We start from the raw sequence: 14,333 nt of genomic DNA on the forward strand, positions 1-14,333 counted from the left end.
TGTACAAAAAACCAGGATACCTGGGAGTAAGTTGCATTGCACCATGTACTTAGTTGAAGAGCCTTTCTAAGTCTCAGTCTCCTTCACTTGTGAAAGAGTGAAGATGACAGTAGACCTATCTACTTTAAAGATTACTTTGAGTAAAAGGTAGTACTGAAGTTTAAGTTAGCATTATTCTGATATAGCCTGAAAGACAAGATGTAGACTGGGTACAGTAATTAACTAGACATCAGAGAAACACTTCTATAATCAAGGTTTTTAGTAAGTCTGTATCTCTAGACTAAAGATTTTCCTTAAAAAAACAAAAAAACAAAAACATTTACATAAATATATTTAGGTTCTTATCAGTTTTTTTAAGCGGACAAATTAATTTTTGAAAATAAATGACAATATACTTTATGCTGTAAGTACAACTAACAAAAGAAAAAAGAAAAGAAAACCCTAAAAGGCAGGCAGAAGCTTCTATTGTATAAGAAGAAGACATCTTCATTAAGAATCATCAGTATACTTCTTAAAGGGTTATCAAAATCCAGTTGTGTTTCTTTAGCAAGTCAACAGAGTAATGAGGACTACTGTGTTAGAAACAGGAAGAAAAAGTCACTGTAATATGGACAAGGGCAGGGGAAAGAGGCATGTGGACAAATATATGAAGTATAACCAACTAGGACTTTATTTCTTAGAACTAAATTCACAATCCACTTCCAGTCAACAGAGATGCCAGTTTATTAAATGACTTAATACTCAAAAAGGCTGAAAAATGAAAGAGCTTCCTATGTTTCAGTCTATGAAAAACAGAGACTAGATTTAAATAGCTCAACATCAACTAATCTTAGTAATGTTACACTATATGCCTTGACAAATCTAATGTATATGTATACTGAGAGTAAAAGGAATACCAAAATTTTCATTATTAAATGCTCACTCAAATATTTTCAAATAAGCATTAGACAAATATAGTCACCAGTGTCCTGGTACTGGAAACCATTTAAGAAATGGAACGAGTGCTTTAATAACTGTAAGTAATGAATTATTTCTTAACTATAAAAGAACGTGAATAGAGCCATAGACACAGAAAAGCCAGTTTAACACTTCACAAGGTACCAGATAATAACAAAGATTTTTCTCTTATCAGAGTAACAGGTACAAGCTTAAAGAACAACAACAACAACAACAAAACACCTTATGTCTAATTCCTCTAGTGTCAATAACAATGGGTTAAAAAACAAAGACTGAATATTTTTAGGGTAAATTTTCAGAACGGGAGATAGAGCCCTAAAAACATGCGAAAAGTCTCTCATTAGATCAGCATGACATTTCATGTTTTTCTGCCTTCTTTTGGTTTGTTTTGAATACAATCCTCAATGGCAGAAAGTTATCTAATGAAAAAAATGACATACAAAACTTTCTGGAGACTTGTCAAGAGTTACAAAGATCCCAAGGACAGTACTCTTGTTATAGCACCATTTAGGCAATCAAGAAAATGATGCTCTATTTTTCCACAGCTAAGGATAGCATGCCAGACTCATGAAGAGAAAGTAGACTCCTCAACTTCAAAAAACAATTCTCTGGATCCAACAAGTATTAAGTTGCCAAGAATTTTCCATCTTTAAATTTGTAACCTACTGTCCTTTCCCTCCAAATAATCAACATTTGTAAAAGTTATTATATTTGAAAACAGATGAAGCAAGTAATATCCACCATGAGATCCAAATCAAGTACATTGCAAGTTACATGTAAAATATAATACCTGTGCTCCTGATACAGGGCCGAAGGGGTTTGGTGGTCTCATGACAGGCTGGCTGTATATTAAGGTTGGTTGTGTCATTACAGGTACACTTCCCATTTGAGGTGGCTAAAACCAGAAGAATATCAAGTTAAGGGATATGGACTTACATTTTACTTACTATGAATAAGTAAGCAAAGACAACAGTAATAAGAGGTACTGGTACCTATGATTTGAATAGACAGAAAAGAATACAAATAAAATCAACAGTGAAAAATTTAAGAGAAGCTTTTTTGGGGGAATGGAAAGACTTTAGCATGTTCATTTTTAAAAATTTATTTATTTATTTATTGGTACTAATGATTAAACCCAGGGGCGCTCAACCACTAAGCCATATCTCCATTTTATTTTATTTAAATTTGAGACAGGGTCTTGCTAAGTTAAGTTGCTTAGGGTCTCACTAAGTTGTTGAGGCTGGCGGGCTTTGAAATTGTGATCCTTTTGCCTCAGCATCCTGAGTTTTTGTGAGTATGTGTGTGCACAACTGCAACCAGCAGGCAGTATATTCACTTTTAAAAAACAAGAAAGTCTAGCTTTTTCTATTCAAAGAGTTGCAAAATTTAAACTTTACTATAGTACAATGGACAAAATGATTTAGACCAAAATTCCTCCTCAATTTCTAGATTTGCCAGGTTTATAAATCGAGAAAACTAGACTCAATGTCTCAACAGCTAACACATTTTAAAGTAAACCAATTGGCCTTTGTATATCAAATAAATTTTTATGCCATTATGTAAATTATCACAAGACAATGATTTTTTAAAATAATTGCATGTAATGAATTATTTCTAACTGGGGGTCTCAAGCCAGAGGCACTTTACCATTAATCTACATCCCCAGTCCTTTTTCATTTTTTTGAGACGGTCTCACTGAGTTGCTAAGGTTGGCCTGGAACTTTTGATTCTCCTGCCTCAAGCCTTCAAGAGGGCCTAGGATTACAGGTATGTGACACCATGTCTGGCTGACCATTTTTAAAAGAAGTTTATTTTATATACTTCTTTTATTTTATTTTAGATATTTTTAGAACGAAATCAAGAAGGGACTTAAATTCACAAAAAAGTTAATTCATTCTAGAGTAACCTAAAATTGAATCTCAACCAAACTTTTCTTTAAAAAAATAAGATGCACGAAACCCTGCTATTATTACTTTGGTTAAAAATACAACACACTAAAATCTTATATTTAAAAAAAAAAAAAAAAGGTATATTTAACCTTTCAAAGAGAGGTTTGGTTTTGTTTTGTTTTGCTTGGTGGTAGTGATGCTGGGGACTGAACCTACAGCCTTGTGCATGAAAGGCGAGTACTCTAACAGCTGAGCTATATCCCCATCCCCAAATACAGGATTATTTGTATCAAGAGCTTTGCTTTATGTTTATGGCCATGACCATCAGTCCAAAGGTTATGAACTTTGTTCACATGTATGAAAGGAGCTACTTGCATACTGTGTATGTATATGGCACAGCAGACACAGTAAAAATAGCAAGGGACATGATGCTGTTTTCTATAAGCACTAGTTCCTCAAAATATACTAGTGGGATGAAGCCACCTCCAATTTTTATCTATATATTTTATCTATATATTAAAAGGGTTAGGAAAGCAAGGGCAGTGTAGTATGTTGATTTTAGGAACCTTAAAGGTTAAAAGACTGTGTAGGTACTGTAACAATCATTATAGGAAAATCTCCCTGGCCTATACCAGACTAAAATTTGTGCTTACAATTCAAGAAAAACATGAATCCCTCTCTTCTTTGATAGTAGTAAGGTAAGAAGACAAAAGGTATTTAATGTAAAGTTGCAACAACAAAAACTTGGCATTAACATTAACATTTAAATGAGGTTGTAATGGAAAACAACATGCCTCATGATGTCATGAGGGGAAAAAATAAGACAAATAATTAATAGTGAACATAAATAATATTTATTATACAATGATTATTCTAGACATACCAAAGAAACCAAAGCATTCATATTGCTGAAGAATGTCTGGGCTGAACCCAGAGTGTTGCCCTCTGTGCCCGGCCCCCCCAGCTCTCATCGCCCTCTCTGCCCCTGGCTTGCTCCCCCTCCCCCCGTAAGGAGAAGGCACCCTGGAAATCTTGTGCCCCCCATTCATCTCACATTAGTTGGAGAAATGAGGCTCTAAGATGTGGCCTGGTCACCAGGATGACTGTCTCCAATCCTGATAATCACACCTGGATCGCAAAGGTCCTAGGTTTAAATGTCTTTACCAAAAATTATATCTGGAAAAATACTTACAATGCCATATCCTAGCATGCCTGTTGGTGTAGTAGCAGGATAGGCCATTACAGGAGGTGCCTAATAGGGTAAAAGAAAAAATAAACAAGAGCATATAACTCAAATATATCAACTGAGTTCAAGGAATTAACAGCTATATTTCCACTAAAAACCACAAATATTTGCTAAGACAGCTGTGATCAAGTGATAATTAACTGTGTCAATTAATGCTCAATAAAAAGTATCTTGAAATTAGCAGAAAAGCAGAATTATTTAAAAAGAAAAAGATAACACTTAAACTTAGATACAATTAGTGAACTAAGGTTTCAATGTACAGCTTTAAAATTTTTTGAGTGCTTGCCTAGCATCTATGAAGCCATGGGTTTGATACCCAGCATGGCCAAAAGAAAAACCTTTGGATTTTTATAATAATCAAAGTTCTAAGATTTTAAAGTCTATCAACTATCCTAAAAAAATTTGAACAAGAAAAAGCAATAGGGCTAAATGGTTTCCTAGGTAGTTCACTTTTTTAGCACTCAAAGAACAAAAGTATTAAAGATCCCAAAGCAAGTGACCTGATCCTCTAAAACATTTAGTTTTAAGGACCTCAATGATTTCTAACTACTACTGAGTATGACTATTTTGATGAATCATAGTTCTAAAGAGAGTATGTATGTATGTTAACTTTCTAATTTCCTCCAAAAATTATTTCAGATACAATGAATTTTTAAGGCAGTGTATATTTTAATGATTAAAAGAACCAGCTACCACTAAGATTTTTAAGTTACCCTCCCCTTCCTACTTTTAACAGATGATTTGTAAATACATAATCTGTGTGACCAGAGTTATTTTAGATATAGTTGCTGTCTTAACAACATTCCCTCTGTGTGTTTCTTGTAATGAAGACTGGAACTAAATACAGGTGAAAGACCAATAATACTGCTGAAACATAAAAATAAAAATAAACTGAAATTATATAAAAAATTTGAATATACGCATGGAGAAGTTAAATAAAGCATAACATTTAAAAAAAATAACACTAAAGTGAATAGTTAAAAGTTTAGTAATTCAGTGAGCATGTAGGGCTTATTGGTCTCTCCCTACTTAAAAATCAAGATCTGCAAGAGCAGCAGACAAACTGCCAAGTATAGCAGAAGCCTGTAAGATTTCATGCAGTTGTTATTTTAAACATTACCACAATCAACATTTCCCTTCATTCAGAAGTCATCAAGTGCATAGTGGCAGCACAGATACACACACAGACACCCAGCCATCTGGCAGCAAATGGCGGAATATTAAGCAAGAAAAAAAATTGGTATTTCCCATGCCACCATCAGAATCAATTCTGCAAGATGCCCATGAAACCAGGAGATGCTAGGAAGAATTTTTGACACACTGAAAATCTGAATGTGAAAACAAGTAATAGCCGGAAGGTTATGAGATTCTGCTGCAGCAGTGGTTAATAGCATGCCAATTTATTGCAAAAAGGCTAGTTTTTGGTCACTTACGTATTGTGGAAAATGCATGCCATTCTGTTTTTCCCAGGGAGAACAATTACATAATGCAATAACACTGGATTAGAACAAGTACTTACACAACAGAAAATACACAGAGAGCATTTTAGTTCACATGTACATTCACCAACTACCTAAAATCCCTTGTACACCCAATATCTAATGAAAGAACATCTATACAAAAACACTATCAAGGTTGACAAGAGAAACTGCGACTTTAGCTTCATCTCTATATATACAGTAGTTCTATATATGCAGTGCATCCTGAAACAGGGTCACATCAGATAATCTTTAGTACAAAACAGGAAAGTACTAATGAAAGATTTTGAAATAAAACTCTAATAAATTTGTCTTAAAACACTTAAAAACCTTGACAGTGTTTAAGGATTAATGATAAAAAGGTTAGAGATGTAAAGAAATGTCATAAGCGGCAGTTTATCTTATGTAGTAAATCACATTACTGGCCCCACACATTAGTCAATAAGAAGAAACGCGTTAAAATACATGTAAATATTTTAATAAAATCTCATTAAGAGATGATACACACTACCATTTACAAGTCAGGACCATGAGTATTGCTATCAACTGTGTATAAATTCTAAATGGTCAGATGCCTATTACATTCTAGTGGTCAGGTCAATCTTAAAAGTGCTATTTTAAAAATCTGTTATGTTTCATATAGATTAATATCAACTTAATATAAAATAAGCAAATACTAAATGCTAATACACTTTGTATTTATGTCACTCCTCACAAATTATTAATGTATAATTCACACAGGAGACCATAAAATCCACTAACCTCCTACTATTCCCAGTGGTACAGTGGGGAAAACATTGGATTCACGGTGAAAAGAGATTGATTTTAATTTAAATCTGCTTTTCATTCACGGTGAAAAGAGATTGATTTTAATTTAAATCTGCTTTTCAACAGTTTAGCACTTGGAAAAACAATTTTATACTTAAAATTAGGATGATATACTTTCAGTCTCCCCAAATAGCACCACTTATAAACTTTAAATAGAGTATGTATATGTGCTTGGGTATATGTACATAAAAACAAACTAGTTAAATGCCAGGTATTTTTAATGATGGTAGTGACAAGTATCTGTGAAAAATTAGTGCCATAAAAAGGGAACTAAATTTCAGTATATTCTCCTTTTATGAAGCCTGAAGCTAATAAGACTCTAAGTAATGTCACACCAAAGTTTATCAACACATTATATTTTTAACTTATCCCTACTAATTTTAATAACCCAAGACAATTTCAGTAATCCAAAGCAAACAGGGTGATGTCCTAGAAGGGATTTAAAAACAAGAAATACGCTATAACAAGGACAATGGAGATCTCAAATAACAAAAGGAAGGCTATGATGTGTAGCCTGTTTTATCAAAACACTGCTACTACATCACTTTAAAAAAATGCATGCTTCAAAGGTTTCCATAAGAAAGAGAAGGAGTATGCTCTTCTCTGATTGAGGGAGACCTGTGGATTATAAGATAACAGCTGGCCAAGGATAAGGAAATAGCCACAAGCTATTCTAGGCACACCATGCCTTACAGCAGTTTAAAACCATTATTAGAATCTCTTCAGTACTAGATACTAAGTGTATAATCAGCAAATACCATTAAACCTCATTACTTATGTATTTAGTATTTGCAAATTTACCAACTGATAAAATATAAAATGCCCAAATCAAAATTCATTGGGCTTTCCAAGTCATTCTTAGCCATACAAGTGCAAAGGGGCATAAAAATTGAGTATCCTGATGCACCTCTTCCAGCTGAGAGGAGCAAAGGGGAAGAATGCTCTGTAATGTTTCAGTTCTCATGAAGTTAACAGAGGATGGAGAAGGTAGAGGACAGTCCAGTACAGTGCAAGAAGCTCTAGTTCTGGGGTCAGATGGATAGAGCTAGAATTCAAAGTTAATAATGTTGTAAACTTATACTTTAGAACTTCATATTCTTTTTGTAAAGAAAGGAGAACAGAATTGACTAGATTTAGGCTTTTTTTTTTAGGATTTACAATTAAAATCTGTATGATAAATGTAGATATGTATAAATTTCCCCTAGCAATGGTTCAGTGTTCAGGGTGACAGTAAATATTTAACTGCTAACAATGAGAATCAACTCTATAATGACATTATTAAAAAAAAAAAGAAAGAAAAAACAAACCAAACAAGTCATTCCTTTACCAAAAGTGAGATCTGAAGAAAAATAAAGATTTTATATTCAGACAAATAAGTAATAAATTAGAGACCAGCAGTATCTCAAATGCAAATGTTCTGCAACTCCCAGGCTTCTTAGGTTCTAAAAATGCACTCTATCATTTAAGAACTCTTTGACCCTGGGCATATTTCTTAGTAACTCTGTGCCTCTGTTTCTTCATCTATAAAATGGGGGAAATAATAATTCTTACTATAGAGGGTTCATATAAACACTAAGCAAAAATCACACATTACTTATTAGAATGAGACCTAGCACAAAGTGACCCTTAAATACATGTTTAAATATGTACATGACAAACATAGTCAAACAGCTTCCAAGGAAATACAAATTATCTATTTAAAACTCAATAACTATTCATTTATGCCTATCACTTTAAAAACATTTTCAAGTTACACATTTAAATTAAACATTCACACCAGGGGCTTTTCCAACTCACCATTGTTGCAGCATTCCAAGCAGTTGTTGGTGCAACCTTTGGTTGCCAGTTAGATCCTCCAGTCAATTTCTTTTCACCTGGCTGACTCCAATTTACATCACTTTAAATAAATAAATGTAAATGAGAATATTAAATGTATAATTTTAAAGGTTCTATACTAAACAGACTGAACAGAGCATTTACAATGCAGACTTGACATCTCTATACATACTTTTGAGATGAAAGCCAAATCAACTTCTAAATGACACATGGGGAAAGAATACACATAAAACACTTACTTCTTAGTGGTTCCATTTCCAATGCCAAGATCTAGAAATAGAGAAAAATAAAGCATTTTAAAACCAGACTCATTTTAATAAAATAACTTATTTTAAAAGATGACTGAAGAATCCAAGATTACTTACTACCCACAAGGTTGGCTAAAGATGAATCCAAGTCATCAGACACCAACTTGTTAGGTGGGAGCTTGGCAACAGGAAGACTCTGGTTCTGAGAGGCCACTGTTGGTTTGAGAAGTCCACCTAGTTCATCAAAGCCTTAAAGTTACAAACAAATGAAATAGGATTTGTAAGGAACTTTATGGTGCTACACCTTTCTGAAGGAGGTCTTTGCCTTTTCTACTTCTTTGATGACTGGAAATGTTCTCCCAAAAAAATGGGCATGAGTAAATACCCTCAAATGGAAAAAAGAGAAGTTTACTATTTCAAAGTGAACTGGCTGAGAAGGCTGCTCTTGCTTTGACAGAAGTCATTTAATGTCTTATGACAAAATTGCATTAGGTGGCCCAGTGATAGAGCACTTGCCTCACATGTGTGAAGCACTGAGTTCAATTCTCAGCACTACATATAAATAAATAAATAAAATATAGGTCAATCAACAACTAGAAAAAAATGATGAATAAAGGGGATAAAAAAGGGTAAGAAATGAAATGTAATTCTGCCCCTTCTCCAGGCAAAATTTTCTGAACCCTCAATTATATAACAATAGAAGTAGAAAATATATCTTAGCTGGCATGATGGCACTCTCCTGGAATCCCACTGACTCAGGAGGCTGAGGCAGGAGAATTCCAAGTTTAAGGCTAGACTCAGCAATTTATAGTGAGATCCTATCTCAAATTTTAAAATATTAAAAAAGAACAGGGGATGTAGTTCAGTGGTAAAGTACCTTTGAGTCCAGTCCCCAATAAGACAAAAAAAAAAAGAAAGAAAAATAGAGAAAAAAGTTCTTTTTAAGAAATATCTTAAAGTTTTCATATTCTTTTCATATTTTTCAAAGTAGAGAAAAGCTAAATTAAACCTAAGTATTAATAAACTACTCTAATTATTCTTCTAATAAAGTAGGATTATTTCTTGAAAATGAAAATAAAACTCAATGTTTCCCACCAAATGGTGAAGGAAAAGCAAATTTGACCAAACCAAGCCACTCAAGAGACTCAATAGCATGATCTAGGAATGCTAGAGATTTCTTAAAGTCACTAAAGGACGGTGGTTTACCAAACATAAACAACTAATCTCCACTTTCTTTCTCCTAGGCAAAAAAAAAAAAAACAAAACACAAAGGTTGAAGTTGTAGCCCAGTGGAAGAGTGCTCGTCTATCATGTGTGAGGCACTGTGTTCAATCCTCAGCACCACATAAAAATTAATTAAGAAAAACATTTTTTAAATCATAAGGAAAAAGTATAATATACAAAAAAATAAATCCTTAATCCATACATACAAACTTGCTTCTTATTTTATGGATAATAACAAATTGAAAATTACATAACTAGGAATACATCAATTATATTCTCTTTAAATGGATAAATTTTAACAACTAATCATAATCAAAGGCCATCTCATGCTAATAATAATATCAGGAACTCTTTTTTTCTTCCAGTACCAGGGATAGAACCCAGAGTGTAGTAAGCACTCTACTACTAAACTAATCCTTTCATAGGAACTTTATAAACTCCAGATTAACAATGTATTAATAAGCACAAGTGCAAACTTTGTCCTATAGATTTATAAATTCTTTTAACACAAATGAATGAGTACACTATAATAAAAAAAATCACCCTTTAAATAAAAAAAAATATTCCTACACTCTACAGGCCTAATATTTAATGTGTTCTATATATATAGACTATTTACAACAAGTTAAGGTATTATACAGGTTGTATTTTCCATTTCAAAAACAATCAATTTCATACACTGCAACACAAAAAAGTTATTATTCATTTCAATAAAGTATAAATTATAATAACTAAAAATGCACAGCACTCTATAATCATTAGCAACTTGGCTTTTTACTGAGAAATGTTTTTTTCTAATTTTGCTCTGTGACAAAATTTCCAGGGTCTAAATTGCCACCAATAAAAAGGTATCAAATAACAGTTCCTTGAAATTCTTACCTAGTGGTTGAAGGAAGGTGGGACAATTTCATAGGCTTCTCCAATGTAATCTACTTATAAATGCTTAAAAGCAGCATTATCTTTATCTTTCCTTGCACAGAATCTAAATTAGGACATTATAATACTTTTAATAAAAATATTTTCTTACCCCCGGAATCTACAATAACATTTGTGGATTTATTTCCAAACACAGATTCAAAGTCAACATTAAGGCCAGCTGAAGGATGTGACTGTGCAACTGGAGAAGGAGTGAATCCTGAGAAAAACCAAAATGGAAAACAAAAATAAAAACACTTCAATTCTTGAATTTAAATCCACATTTAAAGGTCTTTAATACTGATAACAGAATGGAAAAAGCAATAAATTCCCCAAACAAAAAACAAAGCTAACTCCTCAAGCAAAATGTATTCTATACAACTACAGTTTTTTTTTTTGGGGGGGGGGGTGATGATTACATTGTCCCTACCAAAAACCATCCACTCACACAGTAAACTAAAACAGGGCTGGGGATATAACTCAGTGGTAGAGTAATTGCCTAGCTCACATGAGGCCCTGTGTTTAATCCCCAGCACTGAAAGAAAAAAAAAAAAACTAATCAATGAGCAACTAATGTTGAACTAGTTTCATTAGAGAAATAAAATCTTTGCTTATCATTCACCTTAATTTTGTATGCTTATAAAACACTAAGGATTCTAAAATTCCAAGATTTTGCAAGAGAATATATAAGCAATGTAAGGGACCATATTCTATGTTGTTTTGTTTTGTTTTGTTTTTCAAAAATATGAATATCCCCCAAGATAAAGTCTTTCTCCACCTACCTACCTTTCATCTCTCTCTCACCTTTTCTTCTTTCTTTCCCCAACATTTAATCAAAAGCTAAATATTTGTTTAAATTCATCTGAGAAGTCAAATTCTGAAAGTTGCAACCCACTAATCCACATGTCCACCTGTGTTTAATGTTTTTGTAATATTATAGAAAAAATATAAATTACTTTCAATTGTCCAACCACAGTCTAACTTCAACTTTACTACTTTCCAAAGTAGGGTTGATAAGTATAGAACTCTAGCCTACAACACCAATCCATCATCAGAATAACTTGTTCTTCTTGCCTGTTACACTGATGCCAGTAGAAATAAGCAAATAAATGCCATTTTTAAGGCCAGCTCATAATGAAATAACAAATCTAAGATCTTTGACTGTGAGACTGTATTTTTTTCTGAAATGAGATTTTTTTCTGAATTGAGATTCTGAATTTCTAGAAGCTGAAAATAATAATTAAAATTATGTCAAGGTACCTGGACTGTCACATGACTTGAGAAAGTGAATCACTGAGTATATCCAAATAAACAGCAGTCTAGCAAGGATCCCAAAACATAAATTCTTTTGCCCCATAGGATATAGTAATAAATGGCTCCTAAGATCCCTTCTCTATCTCTAAACTCTCTGAAATTAGAAAGTAAACAAAACTAACCTAATATTAGAAGTTTAGCATTTACATCATTAAGGAGAAGTTGAACTTTTGCAAGTTCTAAACACAAGTTCTTTCTTCTTCCATATTTCTGAAAAGGGACTTTTAGTTTAAATCTTACTTTAAATTCTCAATGTGTACCACCAAAATGTAAAAAACTAAAATGATGTTATGTTATACTCGAAAGACTCATCTTAAAGAAAAATGTAAAATATAGGAAGAGATTTGGATTGAGAAGTTCAAGAGTCCTCAAACATATAGAAAACCATAATTAATTATTAACAATAATAATACCACCAATTCGGGCTAGGGATGTGACTCAGAGGTAAAACATTTGCCTAGCACATGCAAGGTACTGGGTTCTATCCTCAGCACCACATAAAAATAAATAATAAAATAAAGGTATTATGTCCAACTACAACTAAAAAATATATATTAAAACAAATAATGCCACTGATTCAAGGTGGTACATCCACATCAATGACACTATTTTAAGTGTAGCATGTTAGATCATATAATAAATGTAGGACACATTTTTTTTTGAAACTAGACAGTTTTGCTCTTATTTCAACCCTTAAGCTATTCTTTATTCAAAAAACTATCAAATACAAAATAATATGTAAATCTTTCAACAATTCATTAAAATGATCTTAGAATCCAAGATTAACTGATTTAACAACATATTAAAATGGGCAACCTGTAACTATACCATGGGCTTACTGGATTTTACATAAAGAATCAATACATACACTCAAGAAAGACAAAAATCTACGGGGTAAAAATGGGAGTTCATAACCCACTTGAATCAAAGTGTGAAATATGATATATCAAGAACTATATAATGTTTTGAACAACCAACAATAAAAAAAAGAAAGAAAGAAAGACAAAAATCTATCATGCTTACTTTCATACCCATGTGATAAGCATCACACTGCAAGAATTATCATACTGTTTGTTTAAAGCACTCCAGTAATCTTGCTTATATTATCACTTATCTTTAGATCATACAAGCAACAAAAATTTAAAACTAGACCAATAAATGAAACTTCTATTTTCTCCTGCTATAATGTTCCAGTTTTCTGGAATGTGACTGATGTAACAAAACGAGCTTATCCTTTCAAGAAATATGGAAATAACTTAATTACTTCCTACACAGAGAGGAACCATTCCTGAAGTCCCTAGGAGCATCAGTCTGTGAAAGTACAGTATTATTACCTAAAAAGACAAATGGTTAGAAGGATATAAAATAATCCGGAGTATATATCTCACGTTTAAAAATATATCTATGTAAACAGAGGAAAAGTGTAAAAATAAAAATTTTAAGTAATCATAATAATAGCTGATTAGCGACCAGGGAAGCAAGCAATTATTTCCAAGTTAACGATCTTCCAAATAATTAATGAATACATGTAGCACACACCTTCAAGATAAGAGTTTTGCACTGTCATTTTAATGAACATCATCAACTTAAAGGTCTCTGTTACTTAAAAAAAAAAAAAAATGGGTGGTACTGGGTCTTGTGCATAGTTGGTAAGTGCTCTAGCACTGAGCTACACTCCCAGCAAACCTTTGTCACTTTGCCATCTTTTAAATTTTTAAAGCTACTTAAAACAAAGACCAAAAAAGGAAAGTCACTATTGCAAAAGCAAAATTTAGAGAAGGGATGGGATTCTGAATTAAGGTTAACTTTATAAAATAATAACTGCACTGTCATGCTCATCTTTTGTTTCACAAAGCCCAGTGAAAATTGTCAATGATCAGCAACCAAATAGTAATATTTGGAAACCACCACTCTGAAGAGTATATCTCAAGAGGATAATAATAAATTAATAAAAAAGCACACAAATGACAAGCTTTGGGGCAGAAAGGCATTTCAAACACCTTTAAGAAAATTTGGCTAGGCTATTAATAAATTTTAGTGGCAGTTTCTTAATAAATTAGGCTTTATATTTGTGAAAGTAACTACTACCACTTATTAAACACTATTAAGCATTATGCAAAAGCTTTATAAACTGGACATTATTAAAACCCTACAACAACTCTGAGATAATTATTATTATTATCATCCCCATTTTATACATGAGGAAATTAGGAGATTAAACAATTTATCCAAGGTCAAAGATATAATAACTGGTAGAATCAAGCCTTGAAATCCCATTTGTTTGATTGTAGGACCTACCTGGAGTTTCAGTTTAACTTAGGGATTCACCTTATACTAACTACTAAGTAGAAAAGCAAAATTTACTATAGCTATAACAATTCTTTTAAAAATGACAAGT

General features: G+C 32.6%; 1 protein-coding gene across 14 annotated transcripts in view; it reads right to left on the bottom strand.

Moving 5' to 3' along the window:
• The window catches only part of Picalm (phosphatidylinositol binding clathrin assembly protein), a 100,135-nt gene that overhangs the window by 10,715 nt on the left and 75,087 nt on the right, over positions 1-14,333 (bottom strand). For 5 of the 14 annotated variants that reach the window (XM_021725156.3, XM_013357658.4, XM_013357663.4 and 2 more), the window contains 7 exons: positions 10,734-10,841; positions 8,600-8,731; positions 8,474-8,504; positions 8,196-8,295; positions 5,526-5,549; positions 4,039-4,098; positions 1,748-1,852 (listed from right to left, as the gene is read on the bottom strand). In XM_021725156.3, the coding sequence (XP_021580831.1) occupies positions 1,748-1,852; positions 4,039-4,098; positions 5,526-5,549; positions 8,196-8,295; positions 8,474-8,504; positions 8,600-8,731; positions 10,734-10,841 (560 nt within the window). The remainder of the gene's footprint in view (positions 1-1,747; positions 1,853-4,038; positions 4,099-5,525; positions 5,550-8,195; positions 8,296-8,473; positions 8,505-8,599; positions 8,732-10,733; positions 10,842-14,333) is intronic. The other 9 variants (XM_078046815.1, XM_013357659.4, XM_013357666.4 and 6 more) reach the window with 3 other exon arrangements.

This window comes from Ictidomys tridecemlineatus, chromosome 4, assembly GCF_052094955.1.
Source record: "Ictidomys tridecemlineatus isolate mIctTri1 chromosome 4, mIctTri1.hap1, whole genome shotgun sequence".
Taxonomy (NCBI): domain Eukaryota; kingdom Metazoa; phylum Chordata; class Mammalia; order Rodentia; family Sciuridae; genus Ictidomys; species Ictidomys tridecemlineatus.